General features: G+C 41.2%; 1 protein-coding gene across 1 annotated transcript in view; it reads right to left on the reverse strand.

The window, feature by feature from the left end:
• Positions 1 to 23,025, reverse strand: part of LOC117269856 (scavenger receptor cysteine-rich type 1 protein M130-like) — a 39,395-nt gene that overhangs the window by 12,274 nt on the left and 4,096 nt on the right. The window contains exons 2-9 of the mRNA XM_078161872.1: positions 19,357 to 19,489; positions 12,934 to 12,966; positions 12,496 to 12,819; positions 3,810 to 4,115; positions 3,426 to 3,716; positions 1,423 to 1,728; positions 1,045 to 1,329; positions 25 to 330 (exon numbers count right to left, since the gene is read on the reverse strand). Of these exons, the coding sequence (XP_078017998.1) occupies positions 25 to 330; positions 1,045 to 1,329; positions 1,423 to 1,728; positions 3,426 to 3,716; positions 3,810 to 4,115; positions 12,496 to 12,819; positions 12,934 to 12,966; positions 19,357 to 19,414 (1,909 nt within the window). The 5' untranslated portion in view covers positions 19,415 to 19,489. The remainder of the gene's footprint in view (positions 1 to 24; positions 331 to 1,044; positions 1,330 to 1,422; positions 1,729 to 3,425; positions 3,717 to 3,809; positions 4,116 to 12,495; positions 12,820 to 12,933; positions 12,967 to 19,356; positions 19,490 to 23,025) is intronic.

Consider the following 23,025-nt stretch of genomic DNA (forward strand, 5'->3'; position numbering starts at 1 on the left):
TCAAAGCTGCAGCTCCTCTTCTACCTGAGCAGGTGAGTCCAACAGCTTTGCCAGGTGAGCAGGTGTTTCTATCTGAGCCTGAGCTTCTACAGTCCAGGAGAGCAGACTCATGGCCTCCACACTGGAACTCTTTGGTCCACATTGGAGCCTCCACTTCTCCATAGAGCGCCCCCTGGAGGACTGAAGGAGCCCCACAGCCAAGCTCCCTACAGACCACCTCTGCATCCTGCTGGTCAAAGTCAGCTTCACACACTGAGGACCACCTCTGGTTAGACTTCACCTCCAGTCTGCCTGAGCACAGACTGGTCCCATCCACCAGCCTGACAGAGTCTGGAGAGATAATAGAAGATAAAATAGAGAGAGATAAAAGACACCAGACACTAAATAAAAAGATGTCATCAAACAACAATTCACTGATTCAAACTGGACTCACAACAATTCCAACATCACTTCATCATTAAAACACGTCTTTATAAGACCACAGACTGCAGCTGTCTGACATCACATTTACATGTCATACTCTCCAACATTCGTTATCCATTTCTCTGTCCAGTTTTTTCTGAGATGATCTGTAAGCCACAATAAAAAATGTGTTTAGAAAATGATCCCTAAAATCTCAATAACCAGACTCTCTCCTTTTAAGGAGGACGCCACGTGGGTGTGTAGATACTGAGGAGCCCCTGGCTGAGCTGAGCTGATCAAAGTTGTGTCCAGTAGGTCATTGGTGCCTGTTATGGCGGCAACCAAAGAACCTGCTGCTGGAAACCAGTGGCTCAGAAAGCTGTCAAGCTGAAGAAGGAGTCCTTTCAGGCTGGTTGGTGGTTCGGCCCAGGGGACTCCTGAAGCAGCACACATGTATGTTTCATATATACAGATATATATCTTGGTGCATTCAGCAGCTGATTTACTGAGGCAGCAGCTCATCAGACTCCATCATGGCTGCTGGAGACAGTCTGCTGCCATTCTAGCTGGAACATGTGTGAGTCAACCTGGGGACATTACTGTCATAGATGATGTCACTGATGATGTCACTGATGGGCTTACCTGAGCAGGTGAGATTCAGGATGGTGGAAGAGGAATCTGGTGTTGCACACTCCCTCAGAGCAGGTACAGACTTAACACATCGAGAGTCGATCCTCCACATGGAGCTTAATGGGGACCTTTTCTGTTCTACAGAAACAGGAGAGCCACAGACCAGCTGTCCACAGACAACACCTGCTGTCTTCAGGGTCCAGGGAGAGTAAATGACATTCACTGGTCTCCATTCTCCATGTTTGACCTCCAGTGTTCCTGCACAGTGACTGTCTCCTCCCACCAACCTGAAAGGCTCTGAACAGAAACCAGAGAGTCATCAGTAAAAGAACAAAGTGAGTTTCATTAGAAGAGAAATGAACCAAATCAAAGCTGCAGCTCCTCTTCTACCTGAGCAGGTGAGTCCAACAGCTTTGCCAGGTGAGCAGGTGTTTCTATCTGAGCCTGAGCTTCTACAGTCCAGGAGAGCAGACTCATGGCCTCCACACTGGAACTCTTTGGTCCACATTGGAGCCTCCACTTCTCCATAGAGCGCCCCCTGGAGGACTGAAGGAGCCCCACAGCCAAGCTCCCTACAGACCACCTCTGCATCCTGCTGGTCAAAGTCAGCTTCACACACTGAGGACCACCTCTGGTTAGACTTCACCTCCAGTCTGCCTGAGCACAGACTGGTCCCATCCACCAGCCTGACAGAGTCTGGAGAGATAATAGAAGATAAAATAGAGAGAGATAAAAGACACCAGACACTAAATAAAAAGATGTCATCAAACAACAATTCACTGATTCAAACTGGACTCACAATTCCAACATCACTTCATCATTAACAACAGAACACGTCTTTATAAGACCACAGACTGCAGCTGTCTGACATCACATTTACATTTCATACTCTCTAACATACGTTATCCATTTCTCAACACTTTCAACATGTTTTCAAACAATAACATAATCATCTGTGATTCTACAGAGAAGTTAAAAGGTCTCACTCTTTCTGATTATTCTGAGAAGATCTGTAACCCACAATAAAAAAAATTGTTAAGAAAATGATCCCTAAAATCTCAAAGGGATAGGGGCTGGACTCTCCTTAGGATTTGTCCAGGGTGAAGGACGCCACGTGGGTGTGGAGATACTGACGAGCCCCCGGCTGAGCTGAGCTGATCAAAGTTGTATCCAGTAGGTCATTGGTGCCTGTTATGGTGGCAACCAAAGAACCTGCTGCTGGAAACCAGTGGCTCAAAAAGCTGTCAAGCTGAAGAAGGAGTCCTTTCAGGCTGGTTGGTGGTTGGCCCAGGGGACTCCTGAAGCAGCACACATGTATGTTTTATATGCACCAATCAGCAAAAACACTAAAACCACTGACTGGTAACGATAACATCATTGATCATCTTGTGATAATAAAAAATACTTGTGGGCAACAGCATTCACAAAAGACAAAAAAGTCAAAATGTATAATTTAATAGGGCAACACACGGTCAGACACGTTTCAGCCTAAGCCTTCTTTAGTGTATCAAGAAGGCTTAGGCCGAAACATGTCTGACCTTCTTGATACACTAAAGAAGGCTTAGGCTGAAACGTGTCTGACCGTGTGTTGCCCTATTAAATTATACATTTTGACTTTTTTGTCTTTTGTGAATGCTGTTGCCCACAAGTATTTTTTGGAATCATTCTGCAACTTGCACCCATTGTTTTAAAAATATTGGAGTTGTGTGTCCTCCTTTCTTCATCTTGTGATAATACAATGTTCTGCGAGGGAACTATGGGGCCTGGCATTCATGTCAATGCTATCTGAGATGCTCCATGCACCCAAGCAGTATTGCAGACCAAGTACCCCCTTTCATTACAATGACAATCCCCAATGGCAGTGTCTCCTGCAGCAGGACAATGTGCCATGTCACACCACATAAACTGTTCAGAAATGGGCCGAAGAACATGACAAATAGCTCAAGGCATTGACCTGGCCTCAAAATTCCCCAGATCCTAATCTGATCAAGTATCAGTGGGACGTGCTGGTACCCCACCTCAAAACCCACAGGACTCAAAAGGTTTCGCCACCGACAGCCTGATGCTAGACACCAAAGGACACCCCGCAGAGGTGTACTTGTACTTTGTCAGCAAACATGATTGGGTGGATGGAGTGCATCAAGTGGCACCCACATTAATGCCAGGGTGCAGGTTTTATCCAGCAGAACATTGTAACAAGATGATCAATATTATTTACCTCATCTGGGAGTGGTTCTTATGGTTGCACCTGATTTCTTGAGGCAACAGCTCATCAGACTCCATCATGGCTGCTGGAGACAGTCTGCTGCCATTCTAGCTGGAACATGTGTGAGTCAATCTGGGGACATTACTGTCATAGATGATGTCACTGATGATGTCACTGATGGGCTTACCTGAGCAGGTGAGATTCAGGACAGAGGAAGAGGAATCTGGTGTTGCACACTCCCTCAGAGCAGATCCAGAGTGAACACATTCAGACCTGATCCACCACACAGGTCTGGCTGAGGACTCCTTTCTCTCTCCTACAGAAACAGCAGAGCCACAGTCCAGATCTCTGCAGGCAGCACCTGCTGTCTTCAGGGTCCAGGGAGAGTCAGAGCCAGTCACTGGTCTCCATTCTCCCTCACGTTTGACCTCCAGTGTTCCTGCACAGTGACGGTCTCCTCCCACCAACCTGACAGGCTCTGAACAGAAACCAGAGAGTCATCAGTAAAAGAACAAAGTGAGTTTCATTAGAAGAGAAATGAACCAAATTAAAGCTGCAGCTCCTCTTCTACCTGAGCATTTGAGTCCAACAGCTTTGCCAGGTGAGCAGGTGTTTCTATCTGAGCCTGAGCTTCTACAGTCCAGGAGAGCAGACTCATGGCCTCCACACTGGAACTCTTTGGTCCACATTGGAGCCTCCACTTCTCCATAGAGCGCCCCCTGGAGGACTGAAGGAGCCCCACAGCCAAGCTCCCTACAGACCACCTCTGCATCCTGCTGGTCAAAGTCAGCTTCACACACTGAGGACCACCTCTGGTTAGACTTCACCTCCAGTCTGCCTGAGCACAGACTGGTCCCATCCACCAGCCTGACAGAGTCTGGAGAGATAATAGAAGATAAAATAGAGAGAGATGAAAGACACCAGACACTAAATAAAAAGATGTCATCAAACAACAATTCAAAACTGACAACAATTCCATTCATCAAAACTTTCAACATATTTTCTAACATTAACATCATCATCTGCAGATTTCTTTCTTCTGTTACTTCTGCTCAGGTTGTCAACAATCTTTATGCTGCACACCAGGGCCATAATCACCTACTCAGCACTATTCAATTGACATCTTCTGTGACCCAACCATTAGGGGGGTTGGGTTAGTTGATCAGATTAGTTGAGTTTCCCTTTGGGGATGAATGAAGGTCGGTTGGTCTGTTGGTCTGTCTTCGGAACATTCTCAGGAGAAATTTCCCCCTATCCATTTTAGAGCATTTTGAAACAGCAATCTTAGATCAGAGCTTCTCAAGGTTTTGATCAATGAGTGCCATTTTAGCACACACTGTGACTTTTTTATGACAGTTTGACTTTTTTTTATGACATATTGTACTATGACATTGTTTTAATAATATATAGGCTACTATGACGTTTTAATGACGTTTACATGTTCATGACATACCAACACATTCTTACTTCCACCTCGTCATATATTGACTTTTGTTTTCCACGTCCACATACAACGTGTAAGGTACCCTGGGTGCGTTGGTTGTTAACGCTTTAGGACACTTCTGCCTGTTACATGCATTGTCTTCTTCGGCGATATACTTCTGTTTTCACAGGAAATTAAATGTTTACATACAGTCTCTTTTAAAATAAAAGCACTATGTTGGTACAATGCAGTGAATTGACGATTCAACAACAACGAACTTGTGGTTGAGTTTAGGAAAAAAGAATGGAGTTGGGCTTTAGAATCTTGTGGGATGCAAATACCGCTCTCTCTTGGGTGAAAGAAGTAGTTTGTTGGACACATCCACCACCACTCCCACCGGCCTTACCCAGACTTTTGCCACCTTAACTTTCGTCCTTGTCCCGCAGTGTTTCCCCTGATGCTGCCAGGTGCTGTTACACTAAAAAGCAAACGGCTGTGTATCATGCTGACATTAAAGGACACCTTTTTCATGAGTTTCTGACACTGCAAGTCACCACCCAAGTGCCAGATTTCAACGATTTCGGAGTGAGACCTGGCTCGACATACTATTGACACTGACAGTGATATAGCCCATCCAACACCCATATACATTCCAGTTTTCCACTTTTTAGCCTAATACATTTGAAAGTAATGAAATAGAGACAGTATAGTCTTTGACACTGATTGTACCCCTAGCAGGTGAGCAAAGGCTAAACTGTAGTACATCATAACACTACAAGCGGTAATACTTTGTCCAGTTATCCGACTACTTAATGTATTTGCTTGGTGAAAATATCATACTTTGCAGCTGAAATCCCTCTTAAATGACTCTTGACAATTACCTTTCCAAAATACCGATTGACATTATCTAAACCAAGGACAAAATAATCAAGACTACTAACAAAATCTTGGAGCAGAATAAGGAAGCTAATGCTGTGGAAGTGGCTGAATTTGAAAATGCTAGCAGTAGCAGTAGCCCTGACCTGAACATTTTCTGGTCAATGGATGGAATGGCCAACAACATCACAAAGGATATTGATGATAAAGTTGACACAGCATTTGTCGTCATAAGATAAACAAATGGCCCAAATATAGGCACTGGGAGCTCAAGTTGGTGAGGCGCAGGAAAGAATTGCTAGTGTGGAGACCACGACAGAATCGCTGCAGTCCAAAGTGATAAATCTGGAGAAACTAGTGAGTTGAATGTTGGAACACACTGATGACTTGGACAACCCATACAGGTGCAGTGCATGTTTGGTTTGTCTACCTGACGGTACAGAAGGATTGAATTCTATGAGCTTCATGAAGAAGTGGTTACCTAACTATCTCAAAATTACAAGCAAAATGGGAAGGGTGATACCGGGCCATGCACTCCATTCTCTTGCACCAAAACCTGGTCACAAGCATCCCCCCAGACTGATCTTTATGAAGGTTCACAACTTCACAGACAAGCAACTTGTCAGGAATGCTGCACACCATCTTGGCGCAGAATTGGGACATCACACACATACTGGGCCAAAGATTTCTTTCTTTAGTGATAATTCAGTGGCAGTGGTCAAGAAACACAAGGCCTTCCATGACATGAGGGAACAGCTGAAGAAGATGAATATTGACCATGCACTGACTTATCCTGTGATGCCTAAGATGAAAGTCAATGGTACAGAGAAGAGGTCTGATATACCAGAGGGAGCCATAGCATTTTTGGACTTAGTTAATTAAAATATCTGGATCAGCATAAATCTCAACACTGGACAATTTTCTCTTTTTGTTATGCTTTGATAATTGGACTGGGACTATGACAACTAACATTATGTGAGTACTTGCATGATCCTGTCATTTATTACTTTCATTTCCTATTACAGCTTCCCACGGAGAGAAACATCATATCACCATACGTAAAATGGAACTTGTGTTTTTTCTGTGGTTAGGTGTGAGTATAGCGCTTAGTTGATGTGTTCGCTGTTAGCCGTGGGGAGTAGGAAGACTGAAGTTCTCTGGACATTTAGTAGGGATATTCCCCCATTTCCCCTCGGTCCTGTTTTATGTGGGGGGTTTTTTTTACATTTTTTTTTTTCTTGCACAGCTCATTCATTGAGTTTTTCTGTTTTATAAATGGAGTGTGTCATGATATGTTTAATCTTACGTTTACATTAATGCTTTAACATAATTTAAGCATGTCCATGGGCTCCGTTATGTATCTCTGTGGCAACCACACTGCAAACTTTGAAAGCTTTTTACCTCATGACTCCCTGACAGTCATTATGTAATGTCACATAATTTGCTTAATATTTGAAGCACAAAATTATATGAAAAAAGAATTTGGATTTTTTTTTAAATCAATATATTGGAATGGACAGTTTTAGCATTTTGGAATATTAGGGGTGAGGCTGCATAAGTAAAAAGTATTAGCATCTAAGTATACTTAAAATAGACTACCAAAAGTAAAATTACTATATGTATAATCACCCATTTAAGGATAAAATCTATATAAATATTATATTATTTTGGGGGCGGCAGTAGCTCAGTCCATAGGGACTTGGGTTGGGAACTGGAGGGTAGTCTGCTCAAGTCCCTGTCCGGACCGAATATGGAGCGTGGACTGGTGGCTGGAGAGGTGCCAGTTCACCTCCTGGGCACTGCCGAGGTGCCCTTGAGCAAGGCACAGAACCCCCCAACCGCTCGGGGCGCCTGACCAAAGGGCAGCCCCCTCACTCTGAGATCTCTCCACTTTGTGCATGTATAGGTCCTGCTTGTGCATGTGTGTGTCTTTCAGACCTGTGTGTAATTGACAAGCAAGAGTGAAAACACTGAATTTCCCCTCAGGGGGATTAATAAAGTAAATAAACTTAACTAAACTTTATCATAAATATTGATGCATTAATGGTACAGATTTTAAAGGTGAAGCTCATTTTAAATGTGGGCTTACTGCTAGGTGGTTTAATCTATACTAATACATCATAAGTTATTAGTTGGTTAATATGTTGTATTAATAATCTGAACCTATAAAGTAACTAAAACTGTCACATAAATGAAGTAATGGAGTAAAAAGTAGAATTTTTGCCTCTGGAATGAAGAATAGAAGTAGCCTACAAACCAGCATAAAATGGAAATACAAAAGCACAAGTAATTTAAAATTGTTCTTAACTGCAGTAGTTGAGTCAATAAAGGTTTATTGATAGCAATTGTAATTCTACTCGGAAAGTCACACTGAGGCACTAATGTTTTAAACATCACAATTCACAATAAATCTGAAGAATAAATGTCACTTTTCAACTTACACATTTCAACTCTCCAATGATAAAGATGTGACTTTGAATGAAAATAAGGTGTCAGAGTACAAAAAAAGCATCAAAATAGAGCTTGTTTATCAAAAAATTCTTCCTGGGGGAGGATCCCTATGGACCCCCCTAAAGAGGTCAACTCTAAGCTCCAAGTGTCCTCAAACCCTAAAAAATAATGCCCATTTAGCTTTGGATAAAAACAAAAACATCCACGTGATAGTGTACGGTCTGAAAGATAAATTCATATAATCAACCAGCATCTCTTACTGCCAACCCCTAGTTTGAAGCAGTCTAGAACTGGGCCCGACTGGGGGGCAATGTATCCCCCATCTCCACACAGAGAAGTCAAAACGTTTTCACGTTTTCTCATTTTTCTGAGGTCTGTGACCAAGTATGGAAATCTGTTTAAAAAATCTGCAAATACTGAAAACACAGAGATAGCTTGTACCATCACCCCGAAAAGACTGGAATATAATATGTTGACAATTAAAAGGACAGAAGCTGACATGGCAAGAACTCAATATCATTATTATGAGAACGGAGACAAAACGGGCAAACTACTCAGCTGGCAAATTAAGAAGGAGGAAAATGCTAAAATAATTCACTCTATAAAAAATAAAGAAGGGGAAATGGTACATGACCCAGAAGAAATTAATAAGTGCTTTGAATCATTTTATCAAGATTTGTATCAATCTAAAGGTAAATTAAATGTAACAATGTGCGATCAGTTTATGAATAAAGCATCTCTGCCCAGATTATCTGAAGATTTAAAAGAAAAACTAGAGCGACATTTTACAGCAATTGAAATTTTAAAGTCAATGGACCATTTACAAATAGGGAAAGCCCTGGGCCCAGATGGCTTCACAATAGAGTTTTTAAAGAAATTTCGGGAAAGGCTTCTCAGCCCATATCTAAATATGCTTAATGACTCCCTCCAAAGAGGACAACTACCCCCAACACTGGAAGAAGCAACAATCAATGTTTTCCACAAACCATCCAAAGATGAAAACTTATGTGGATCAAATAGACCACTATCATTGCTTAATGTTGATTTAAAATTGTACTCTAAAATGTTGTCACTCAGATTGGAATCAGTCATAAACTCACTGATCCATAAGGACCAGACAGGTTTTATTCAACATAGGCAAGGAGCAGATAACATCCGCAAATTATTTCATATAATAGAGAGATCCAAAAGTGTGACGGATCCCAGATTTGTAAAGGCGATGGATGCAGAAAAAGCATATGACACTATTGAATGGGACTTTTTATTTAGGACTATGCAGCACAAGAACTTTGGTGAAACATTTGTAAATTATATAAAATGAATATACAGAAACCCCAAAGCGCAAATTCTTACAAGCGGAATTTTATCAAAACCCTTCTCCCTAGGAAGAGGCACCAGGCAAGGGTGTCCCTTATCACCATTATTATTTGCCCTTGCAATAGAGCCTCTGGCAGCAGCAATTAGAACTAACACAAATATTAATGGAATAAAACTTGGTACGGAAGAGGTGAAAACTTCACTATACGCGGATGATTTATTGCTGTATATTACAAAACCAGACCAGTCGTTACCAGAATTATTTACAATATTAAAGTCATAAAAGAAGTCATAAAAATGTCATTCAAGACCTTTATTTGTCCCCGAGGGGCAATTGATTCTGCCGCAGTAGCAATAAAAAACAACAGCAACAAACAACAATGACAACAACAAGGTTGACACACACAAGGCAACAGTCACATAAAATCAGTTGTAACTAAATAAATAAAAATGCATAATATTACAGGAATATATTACAGGAATACAGCAAATTAGCAGGTTACAAACTTAACTATGAAAAAACAGAAGTAATGCCTTTAAATGACCACACACAGGTTAACGCTCACCAACTGCTGTCTCAATTCAAATGGCAACCAAAAGTACTAAAATATTTAGGGATATTAATTACAAACGATTTGAGCAAAGTCTACCAAGCAAACTATCTGCCATTACTGGAGAAGGTTAAACATGATTTGCAGAAATGAACAGCTTTATCCATATCATTAATCGGAAGGGTTAACATCATTAAAATGAATGTGTTGCCAAAATTCATGTATTTGTTCCAAACAATCCCAGTAAAATGTCCGTTCAAAATGTTCACAGAAATAAACAAAATTATTTCTAAGTTCTTATGGGCTGGAAAAAACACCAGAGTGAAGATCACAACATTACAAGCCCCATTACATAAAGGAGGTTTAAACTTACCTAATTTTAAAATATATTATTTGGCATCGCAATTACGGGCGGTATGGTTTTGGCTTCAAACTTGACTAACCATAGAATAGCAGATTGTTGACCCTATCCCTTTGAGTACAATCCCGTTCATAGGCTCATTAAAGAACCTGCACAAGCTTACTAAAAACCAGACTGTGTGCCATACATTTGAATGTTGGCAGGAAAGCCACAAACTATTGGGACTACGGAATGCTTTATTTAAACATACTCCATTATGGAATAATCCATTAGTCCCAGACAATATTATAGATGGTATCACACTTAGGTGGAAAGAAAAGGGAGTCAAAGAGCTAGGCGATCTCTGTGATAATGATATATTTGCCGATTTCAGTTTTTTGAAAGATCGATATCAACTTCCAGGGACACACTTTTTTAAATTTCTGCAAATAAGGAGTTGGGTCAAATCAAACATCATGATGAACTATCCCAGTATTTCAGATACTACAATAGAAGAAACTATGTTGAAAGCAAAGGTACAAAAGGGATTAATATCAAGATTGTATAATACTATAAACAATGGAATGAACCATAATCAGCACAACATAAATATGAGTGGGAAAAAGATGTGGGACACGAATATATGCTGAAGGAATGGGAAGATCTATTGGAGAAGTCACAAAAAAAATTTGGTTAACACCAAACATAGACTTATGCAGTTTAACATATTTCACCGTGTGTATTATACTCCCCACAGACTACAGCAGTTTAGCCCTAATACACCATTTAAATGCCCAAGATGTAATGCAGATAATGGTGATATGATACACATGTTTTGGAGGTGCACACACTTGGAAGGATTTTGGAATAAAGTTTATAAATATACATCCGAAATGTTACAGAAAAGAATTATCCTGGACCCCAGAATATCAATTTTGGGTGATGTAGAAATGTGTAAAGACGTTAATAATGATGAAAAAAAATTAATATTATTAATAATGACAGCAGCAAAATACATGCATATTAGTTAATTGGAAATCCAAATATGCACCTCCAATAACACAATGGTGGAGAGAATTACTCTCATACTGCACTCCAGAAAAAATCATGTATAATGTTAAAGGTCAATCAATGAAATTTGATAAGATATAGGGCAAACTTGTTAATAATATAAAAAAGATAGAAGAGCAGATATTGCTTTAGATTAATTTATGGATATTTCTTGTGTGTATGTAGGTTATGAGAGAATATATTTTTGTATTTGAATTAAAATTATAATGAAATGATGTTGGTTGGACAAAGAGAATGCTGAATATGTACATATGATGGGTGGGGAAGGTATGGGGTAAAGGAATGAGTAAATTTTTTTGTTTGTTAGTTTGTTTTTTGCTTGTTTGTTCTTTTTTGTGTGTGTGTGTGTGCGTGTGTGTAAACGATGATGATTGTATTGACACACACAAAAAAGAAAAACCCAATAAAATGCAATTTAAAAAAAAAAAAATCTGTTTCCTTTTCACGAGTGGTTGGCCAGAGGGACTCCTGAAACAGCACACATTTATGTTTCATATACTTAAGGTACACTACACAAGAGGGAGCGTCATTGTTCCTAATATCAGCACAGCTGTGATTCAGCCACAGATGATTACAGCCGTGCTGATATTCAGAACAACAGCACTCCCTCTCGTGTCATATTGCTTTTATAAAACAGTGCTACAAGAACTTTTTATAAGTTAAAAATAAAAGCTGACAACAGATTATTATTTGTCCACCAACACAAATAGTTCTGCAACTGAACCGGGACTGGACTGTTGCTAAGCAACACATACACATTCCTGTGCACTAGCTCGCTACTCTATGTAAGTCTACAAGTTACCACAAGCCAGCAACTGTGTATCATGCACATTAATCTGAATGTTTCCATTTATTGTGTGACCAGTGAAATAAGAATAAGAGTCTGCTGACAATCACTTTGGTGGCATATTTGTGATGCTGAAGAGTTAGCAGCCGATCAGACAGTAGTGCTGTGGCATCTTCTGATGTCATATGAGCACACTTGGATATTTGCAGTGAAGTATTCAGGCTTCTTCCCTTCATCTTCATCTGAGGACCATGCTGTTACACTGTATATCAGCATTCATGATGTGCCTCCTGTCCAATCAAACCGCTTGGTTGGAGTGAACTGTTGTATTTACAGATATATATCTTGGTGCATGTACGGACACAGCAGAACATGTGTGAGTCAACCTGGGGACATTACTGTCATAGATGATGTCATACATAATGTCCGTGATGGGCTTACCTGAGCAGGTGAGATTCAGGATGTAGGAAGAGGAGGCTGATGATGCACACTCTGTCAGAGAAGATCCAGAGTGAACACAGTTAGAGTCGGTCTTCAACATATCCATGTCTAAGGAGACCTCTTTCCGTCCTATAGAGACAGCAGAGCCACAGTCCAGCTCTGTGCAGGCTGCAGTTGCTTCCTTCAGGGTCCAGGGATAGGACAGTGGTGCTCCCCGGGAAATATATGGAACATCAGTCACTGGTGTCCATTCTCCCTCTAGTTTCAGCTCCAGTATTCCTGCACAGCGACTGTCTCCTCCCACCAATCTGACATCACCAGGCTCTGAACATAAAGCAGAGAGTCATCAGTAAAATAAATTAAATATATTTTAAACTAAAACTTGACTACTGATTCTGCGTTAAAGGTTCTTTATTTGTCTTTTCTTTCTGTGTGTACCTGTTGAGTTGTGTTCTCCTTCAGCCTCGAGTCCTGAGGAGGCAATCAAAAGATAAACATCAGTATAAAGCAGTTTGATTGGAGCACAGCTGTGAACACAAACACCTCAGTGAACTCACTCAGTTTACTACAGGTGAGATGAACACATGAATACACAATATAGAGTTAAAGGAATAGTTCAACATTTTAGGAAATATGATTCAGTTCAGTTTATTCATAGTGCAGCATCACAAAAGGAGTCTCTGCACACGTTACAGATTAAAACATCAAATTTAAAAATGTTGGAACAGCAACAATAAAAGAGTTTGGGGAAATGCTTAAAGTTAAATATCTATTAGTTTATTCTAGATTTTGTATTTATTTAATGAGCATTGTTGCAGGGAGCCTGAGAAGGTTTTCAGTGCTTCACTGCAGTTGTTTTTCGTATGATAATAAATAACTTGAAACTAATTGTTAGGTAGAATGAGTTCCATCCATCCATCCATCCATCCATCCATCATGGAGCTATGGAAAAGTTACCATCAGGTGCAGCATATACCAAGGTGATGCCCTGTCCCTGCCACTGTTCTGCACAGGCCTGAACCCCCTCAGCCAACTCATCACAAAGAGCGGCTACAGATACTGGTTCTGAAGTGAAGCAACTGTCACTCACCTCCTCTACATGGATGACATCAAGCTGTATGCCAGGAGTGAGCAATACATCAACTCACTGATCCACCTCACCAGGATCTACAGCAAGGACATTGGAATGTGAAGCGAACTAGATCAGTGTAGTTGAATGGTGTCCAAGAGAGGGAAGACAATCAGAACCAAGGGGGTTGAACTTTCAGAAGGAAGCACTGCAGATGATCCGGCCAGCTACAAATACCTTGGGATCCCACAGGCAAATGGGAACAACAAGGAGGCCGCGAAGAAGTCAGCCACAGCCAAAGATAAGATACACCGTTATTGATCCCATAATTGAGAAATTCCAGAAATTTATACCGATACAGAGTAAGACATGCCCTGAAAAGTCAGGTGAATGGAAAGAACAAGGTCCGAGCCATCAACACATACACCCTGTCAGTCATCAGATACCCTGCTGGTATAATAAGCTGGCCAAAGGAGGAGCTAGAGGCCGCTAATATCAAGACAAGGAAGCTTCTCACAATGCATGGAGGGTTTAACCCAAGTCCAACCCCCTGAGACTGTACATTGAGAGGAACAAGGGAGGCTGAGGACTGGTTAGCGTCAGAGCCACTGTCCAGGACGAAACACATTACCGTTTTTTCCCCGTTAAAGGGTTTTTTGGGGAGTTTTTCCTGATCAGCTGTGAGGGTCATAAGGACAGAGGGATGTCGTATGCTGTAAAGCCCTGTGAGGCAAATTGTGATTTGTGATATTGGGCTTTATAAATAAAATTGATTGATTGAACCAAGATCCAGGAATATATCAGTAAGATGGCCCCCAAAGATGAGCTGCTGACTGAATACCTTAGGCAGCAGAAGAAGATGACAAACCATCATGGAAGGACAAGCTCCTGCATGGCATGTACCACCAAAAGATTGAAGAAGTGACCAACATTAAGAAATCCTGCCAGTGGCTGGGAAAGGCCGGACTGAAAGACAGCACAGAGGCACTAATCATGGCAGCACAGTAAACAGCACTTAGTACCAGATCAATAGAAGCAGGGGTCTACCACAGCAGAGAGGACCCCATGTGCAGGCTGTGCAATGATGCTCCTGAGACAGTTCAGCACATTACAGCAGGGTGTAAGATGCAGGCAGGAAGAACGTACACAGAACGCCATAACCAATTGGCTGGGATAGTGCACAGGAACATCTGCACTGAGTATGGGCTGGAAGTCCCAAGGTCACAATGGAAGACACCTCCTAAGGTGTTGGAGAATGACCGAGCTAACTACTAAACTATCGTGTTGAGTGAAAAACAATGTAGAAAGCATTAGAGATCTAGCAATTCCATGCGACAACATCAGGAAGACAGTACATGAGAAGCTGGACAAATACCAAGGGCTGAAAGAGGAGCGAGAAAAAGATGTGGGGAGTAAAGGCAACAGTGGAGGACTGTGACCCCCAAACTGGGAGAGTGGCCTCAGCAGATTCCAGGTACAACATCTGAGGTCTCTGTCCAAAAGAGTGTAGCCCTGGGAACAGCTAAGATACTGCACAGAACCCACAAACTCCCAGGCCTCTGGTAGAGGACCCTTGGGCTACCTCCTGTTCAGTGCTGGGATTTGTGATTTAAGTGACAGAACATGAACACAACAAATAGACTATTTCAGATAATAAATATTCATGTCAGTTAACGTTAGCTTCCTAACAATGGAGGACGTCAAAGGAATGTATGCTATCACCTAATATTACCTGAAACTCGGTGTCGGGGAGAGTCCCCTGAAATGAAACATGTTACAGCTGTAACACACATTTTCTCCTGCTATGTAAATGTTATCATGACATAATTTTTAATGGTGAATGGACTGCTCTTGCATAGCGCCTTTCTAGTCCTTCAAACACTCACAAGTGCTCTTACACGATGTCAAATTGATCCATTCACACACTTATGGCTGAGGCTACCATACATGGTGCCACCTGCCACTCAGTAACCATTCACACCCTCTCACACACTGAGGCAACAGCCATCGGGGGCAATTTGGAGGTTCAGTGACTTGCCGCAGGATTCTTCGAATTGTGGACTGGATGAGCTGGGGATCGAACCATCAATCTTCTGATCAGTGGACAACCCACTCAACCTCTGATCCACAGCTATCCCTGTTTTGTCGACATGTGACCAGTAACAAACATTCTTGAGAGATATCACCAGGATTCGTCCACTCTGCAAGAAACTGATCCAGGGATAGTTTTTAAATATAAATTTGTGTTTTAGTCTATTGTAGAGCTAATATCAACACGGTTGTCTCCATGTATCTGTTTCTTCATCAGTTAGCATAGTTTCCTCACATCATACATGTTAGTTCTGGTCTGTAAGGAACACCAAAGTACAGGTTTGACCAGCAGCTCAATTATAACACATATTTTTTTATATACTTTATTAAATTCAATTTTTTCACTCTGGTGTCATTAACACAAAGGTCCGAACACACACATGCACAAACAGGACCTATACATGCACTAAGTGGAGAGATGTCAGAGTGGGGCTGCCCATGACAGGCGCTCCGAGCGGTTGGGAGGTTCAGTGCCTGGCTCAAGGGCACCTCGGCAGTGTTGCTGCAGTGCCCAGGAGGTGAACTGGCACCTCTCTAGCTACCAGTGCACACTCCATATTTTTGGTCCGGACGGGGACTTGAACAGGCGACCCTCCGGTTCCCAACCCAAGTCCCTATGGACTGAGCTACTGCCGCCCCCCAGTTACATCTGTAACTGCCTAGATTTATGGGCACAGCTCGATGACTTGTACATATAAAATATTGTATATCTATATATCTTTTATTTCTGTTTTCATCAGTAAAACTTGCAGATATAAATGGACTGTGTGGCTGTAGTTGAGACTGTTAGTGACTTGAGGTGTTGCTACATTTGTGACCCTCCAGGGGTCACTGTGCTATTTCACACAGGCTTCCCCAAACTGCACTCTGTTGTTCATTATATTCTAAATCAGATAAAGGTTGTAAAAATTTTTTGACAACTTCCATCAATCATACTGGCTGAATAAACAACCATAGGTGTAACAATGCACTTGACACAAATGCTCCAGCTCCTGCATCGGATGAAACTATTATGTTTTACAGATTATCTGATCACATCCTTGGAATGAAATCAACGTTAAAATAGTCACTAGACTGAAATGTTGTTGATTTGCCATAAAAACGGTTTATTTAACGTTGTTTTTAGTTGTGTTACAACATAAATCACTAACAATGAAGACATGTGCTTCGTCTGTAACATGGGACAGTGTCCACTCGAGTCTTAATCTATCACAACTTCTTTTCTCTGTCAAAACACCCTGTTAACATGTATCATGACCCACGACATGTGATGTGTGTATATGTGTGTGTGTGTGTGTGTGTGTGTGTGTTTGTATTTGTGTGTGTGTGTGTGTGTGTGTGTGTGTGTGTGTGTGTGTGCTCGCATACTTGTCCACAATACATAGTAAGGATTGACTGCATTTGGCACCAGAGCGAGGACATTTTGAGAAGTGAGGACAATTTGGTCGGTCCTCACTTCTTCAGCGGCCTGTTTGAGGGTTCAGACTTGTTTTCAGGGTTCAAATAAAGGTCAGGCATTTAACTGTGATGGTTACAGTTAGGGACTGTTCTTTACTAATCAGAGGAGGGGTGGCTGCGGTGTGTCCTTTCCTGAAGCTACAAATATTTATCCTTGAGCCTCCCACAGTGACAGGAAGAAACTATATTACCCTCCCTTCACCTGAAATTAGTTATTAGATTTTTAAGACTTAGTTTTTGATGCAAAATAAAGTGATTTTAATGAAATATAACATGCACCTCTCCAGAAATGTAACTCCACGTCGCAGTGATGCAGACCTCCTGTCTGTCTCTGTAAAGCCTCCACACACTGTGTGTGATTTATCCTGGCTTCATATGAGCAGAGGAAATCTCCGCTCGTCGCTAGGCTAATGTATACAATGTAAAATGCCATAGGCTTGTGCTAATAATGTTAGCATGTTGTATTTGTTTTGGAAACCTGCTTAGTATAAGGCAGCTGTTTTGTCAGTGAACCTTGTGAGCTGTAATGGAGCTGAATTTTGTAACGTTATCTTTGTTAAATGCTGCCGTTGTCCCTGGCTTCATATGAGTAGAGGAAATCTCTGCTAGCTGCTAGGCTAATTTATACAATGTAAAATGCCATAGGCTTGTGCTAATAAGGTTAGCATGTTGTATTTGTGTGTCCAGATGAAGACAAGTGTTTGTCTGTGAATGCTGCGAGTTATAGTGAAGCTGACTTGTGTTTGAAACTGCCTCTATTAAGCCATGTTTAATGTGTGTTTAATGTGTGTTTAATGTGTGTGTTTAATGCATTTTGACTGTGTGTTTAATGTGTGTGTTTAATGCATTTTGACTGTGTGTTTAATGTGTGTGTTTAATGCATTTTGACTGTGTGTTTAATGTGTGTTTAATGTGTTTTGACTGTGTGTTTAATGTTTTTAATGTGTTTTGACTGTGTGTTTAATGTGTGTTTAATGTGTTTTGACTGTGTGTTTAATGTTTTTAATGTGTTTTGACTGTGTGTTTAATGTGTGTTTAATGCGTTTTGACTGTTTAATGTGTGTTTAATGTGTTTTGACTGTGTGTTTAATGTGTGTTTAATATGTGTTTTGAATCAACGAAACTTGACAGCACTTCACAGAAACCTCCGCTGCCGACTAGTGTTTTGGAGGTGTAACTGCAGAGTGACACAGACACACCACCGCAGAAGTAAAAATGCTCACAATAGCATAGGCGACATGCGTAGGGTCAAAGCACAACCATAGATCCCCTTTAAGGAATGCAGCATGCCAATTAGGGTCCTCACAAGGATAGAAGTACAAGAATGTGTGTGCGTGTGTTTATGTTTGTGTGTTTATGTGTGAGTGTAAGTGTGTGTGTTTGTTTGTGTGTGTGTGCATGTGTGTGTGAAAGTGTGCGTGTGTGTGCATGTGTGTCTGTGTATATGTGTATGTGTGTGTGTACTTCTTACTGCACACATGAAACTACAACTATTAAAATGGTGGTTGTGTTGTGGTGTTTTATCCACCAGGTGTCACTATGTTAACTATGTGTTTCAAGCTCTGCGAAGCTTCCTGTGACTGCTTCACAATAAAAGCCCCCCTGCGTTTGTCCAGTTGAAGTGTTTTAATGTGAAGCAACATCAACAAGAAATGTTGCATAACTTTCAGCAGCTCTGATCAGGCTGCAGGAGAGTGAACAGGAAACATCGAGGCTGATACCAATCAGATGTTGCATCACACGCAGCATCGTTTCCTACACATCTGTCCTGAGTCTGAATCTATGGCGGACTCCCCCACTACTGATGAGAACCACTGCACAGACAGATCATTACTCAGTTATACTAATTTATAAAATTGATTTGATGTTGCAGAAATAAAACTGGACTAAAAATAGATTCAAAAACTAAATAAAGTTTTTGTCCAGTGAAGATGATCGTCACACTTCTCTGAAGTTCATTTCTGTGAAACTGATAAAATCAGATTTGTGCCGTCAGTGTGTTCTTCTTATTTCGGGCAGTCCCACTGACTGTTTAAGTGAGGCCTGTACATGAACCGACTGGTCCATCTGAGATAGTCACTGAATATAAACACACTGATTGGATGTTGGATAATAGATTAATAACTGACTGAAAGAAGAACAGAATAAAACTTGATGTTGGTGTGTGTGAGCAGTTTGTTCTCTGATTTAAAGGCTCAGTACAAATATTAATAATAACACATCATCTTTAAGCAGAGTCCTACCTGAGCTCCACAGCACCAGCACCAGTACCGACAGGTGATCCATGTTCAGGTGGACCATCTCTCTGCCCGTCCGTCTTTCTTCCTGTGTGTCCGCTGTCTACTCTGATCATCACGTTATGTCCTCAGTGTGTATCTGCGCACAGGAAGAGGTGGAGCTTTACTGAAATATATCTGTCACATCCCGCCTCTCTGTACCTCCCTACAACTACTTTTTTCTTAAGGAGACAGGAGGGGATGACATGCAGCAGGGGGGGGCCAGGCAGGAATAAACATGTGTGTGTGTATTTGTGTGTGTGTGTGTATGTGTTTGTATATGTATATGTGTGTGTGTTTATATTTGTTCAGTCAGGTCCATAATTATTTGGACAATGATACAGTTGTCATCATTTTGGCTCTGTACACCACCACAATGGGTTTTAAATGAAACAATGAATACCTGCTTAAAGTGCAGACTCTCAGCTTTCATTTAAGGCTTTTTTCAAAAATGTAGTATGAACCGTGTAGGAATGACAACCATTTCTTCACACAGTCCCCCGACTTTAAGAGCTCATAAGTATTTGGACAAACTAACATAATCATCAATTAAACAGTCAGTTTTAATACTTGGTTGCAAATCCTTTACAGTCAATGACTGCCTGAAGTGTTGGACACATAGGCATCATCAGATGCTGGGTTTCTTCCCTGGTGATGCTCTGCCAGCAGGATGAAAGCTGAAGTGTTTGGGGCACCATTATCTGCTCAGATTCAACCAAATGCTTCAAAACTCATTGGACGATTCTTCACAGTGCAGATGGACAATGACCTGAAGCATATTGCAAAAGCAACCAAAGACATTTTTAAGGCTAAGAAGTGGAATGTTCTGCAATGGCCAAGTCATATCATCTGACCTGAATCCAACTGAGCATGCGTTTCTCTTGCTGAAGCCAAAACTGAGGGCAAAACACCCAAAACACAAGCAGGAAGTGCAGACGGCTGCAGTAAAGGGCTGGCAGAGCATCACCAGGGAAGAAACCCAGCATCTGATGATGCCTATGTGTCCAACACTTCAGGCAGTCATTGACTGTAAAGGATTTGCAACCAAGTATTAAAACTGACTGTTTAATTGATGATTATGTTAGTTTGTCCAAATACTTATGAGCCCTTAAAGTCGGGGGACTGTGTGAAGAAATGGTTGTCATTCCTACACGGTTCATACTACATTTTTGAAAAAAGCCTTAAATGAAAGCTGAGAGTCTGCACTTTAAGCAGGTATTCATTGTTTCATTTAAAACCCATTGTGGTGGTGTACAGAGCCAAAATGATGACAACTGTATCATTGTCCAAATAATTATGGACCTGACTGTATATGTGTATATACATGTGCGTGAGTTGTGTGCGTGTTTTTTTATGTATGTGTCTTTACGTGTGTGTATGTTTGTGTATGTGTGTGTGTGAGTGTACATCAGAATCAGAATCAGAATCAGAATCAGAATCAGCTTTATTCTCCAAGTATGTGTGTACATACAAGGAATTTGACTCCGGCAGACTTGCTCTCAATGTACCAGAAGATATTTGTGTGTACATGTGCGTGTAAATGTGTGTTTGTGTGCGTGTGTTTGTTTGTATGTGTGTGTACTTATGTGTGTGTGTCTTTACGTGTGTGTGTGTGTGTGTGCGTTCACATACTTGTCCACAATACATAGTGAGGATTGATTGCATTTGGCAACAGAGCGAGGACATTTTGAAAAGTGAGGACAATTTGGTCGGTCCTCACTTCTTCAGCAGCCTGTTTGAGGGTTCAAGTAAAGGTCAGGCATTTAACTGTGATGGTTACAGTTAGGGACTGTTCTTTACTAATCAGAGGAGGGGTGGCTGCGGTGTGTCCTTTCCTTGCTACAAATATTTATCCTCAAGCCTCCCACAGTGACAGGCAGAAACTATATTACCCTCCCTCCACCTGAAATTAGTTATTAGATTTTTAAGACTTAGTTTTTCACTTGTGTCATGCTGATTAATTAGTTTGTGCTAACAATTGTTTTTGGTGAAATTGATAAATGAGATGTAATATAAAATGATTTAAAACTCTGTTGTTCTCCTCCACGAGCTGTGCCAACAGCAGGCACTGCTCTTCTGTTCAGTTCAGCTTTCTTGTTCTTTTTTCTCCATTTCGTTTGTTGTTTTGGTCATTCTGCCAAATCAAACCGCTTTTTACAAGGAGGCCAGCAATCACAGTAATTGCTGACAGCTGAGTCTGCGTCCACCATTAAAGGAGCTATATGTATGAAATCTAAAGCAAGTAGTCGTAAAATCATCCTAATATGTCACAGAGACTAAGGAATAATGTTCATATAACATACTGATCTCACTGACAACAATAATACAGCCAGAATATTCACGTTTAAAAAAAAAAAATTACGGTCTGCAAATCATGTTTATGTTTTGAATTTATGTTTTGGCCTGTTGCGCCACCCACCGCCGTCTACCAGTCACGCAGTCAGTAGAGTCTCAGCATCAGTTACAGTTACGACTGAGCTACAGCAGCATGGCAAGCAGCATTAGCAGTGTCCCGGTACATAGCATTAGCAGCCAGCTCCTCCTCAGCTGTATCCCGGCAGCAGCGTTAGCAGCAGAGAAGCCGGACTTGCTCGAACGGTCCGCTGGAAAACCGAAGATCAAGGATGCAGCAACACGGCCCTGCCACGGCAGCCGCCCATGGGCAAACAAATCAGTCTCCAGCATGCCGCTGTCCAGCAACCTCGAATCTGTAGGGGAGAGGGGGGCGGATCAATATAGATATCAAATATCTATATTTGAGGGGTTTCATTCCCTTCTATTCCCCTGTCGGGAGAAATTTTCCCAGTATTCACCGGCTCATTATACATTATCCCGCTTATTACACGGCTAATTATCAGTTAAATAAATAATGTTGTCTGCCTCCGCGAAGTGCATTAAAACCGACCGGATTTGACAACTTTTGGTGAAAGTTTTGTACTCACCCAGGCTTAGTGGACTGAACCGAGGCATAAAACTCGCCTAAAATGTCATTAAGCATGACTGCCGAGTGTGTATTCAAATCCGTGTTCTTTTGTTTTTGGCAGAGAAAGTCCGTCAGTATAGTAGCGGCATCCCATTCCTCAGAATCCTTGTAGCTACTCTCCAAATAAGTTAAAAGAAATGTTAAAATCAGCCACTTCTGTTTGTTTTTTCCCTTTGGAAGTTGTTTGACAGCTGCAGTGTTGCAGGGCAGCGTCCCTAGCAATGCTGGACTACATAGCAACTGTGTAATGACCGTTGCTACTAGCAGCGGTCATTACACAGTAATATCAGACCACTGAATGCCGCGACTGACCAATCAGAACACAGCATTTAATAGAGCTGTGTAATAAATCAATAAAATAATCAGCATGCGAATGAGGTACATTTTGAAGTTGTGTAACAATTAATTTAAAATTGCTGAGTTTCATCATCATGACATAAAATTATTTTCACGATTACACATTTCTTAATACAGACTAAGTTCTATGATCAGTTGATTTCACTGTCCATTCATCACTAGGAGTGCATTTGTTTTAATTTTATTTTTTCCTTTTTGTAACAACCAATCACAGCTTTTAGAAGACTGCGTCATACCTAGTAACGGGGTCAACCACACCTCCTCACTAAGATAAAAGTTTCTGTCCCCTCCTTACT

Source organism: Epinephelus lanceolatus, chromosome 19 (assembly GCF_041903045.1).
Source record: "Epinephelus lanceolatus isolate andai-2023 chromosome 19, ASM4190304v1, whole genome shotgun sequence".
Classification (NCBI taxonomy): Eukaryota; Metazoa; Chordata; class Actinopteri; order Perciformes; family Serranidae; genus Epinephelus; species Epinephelus lanceolatus.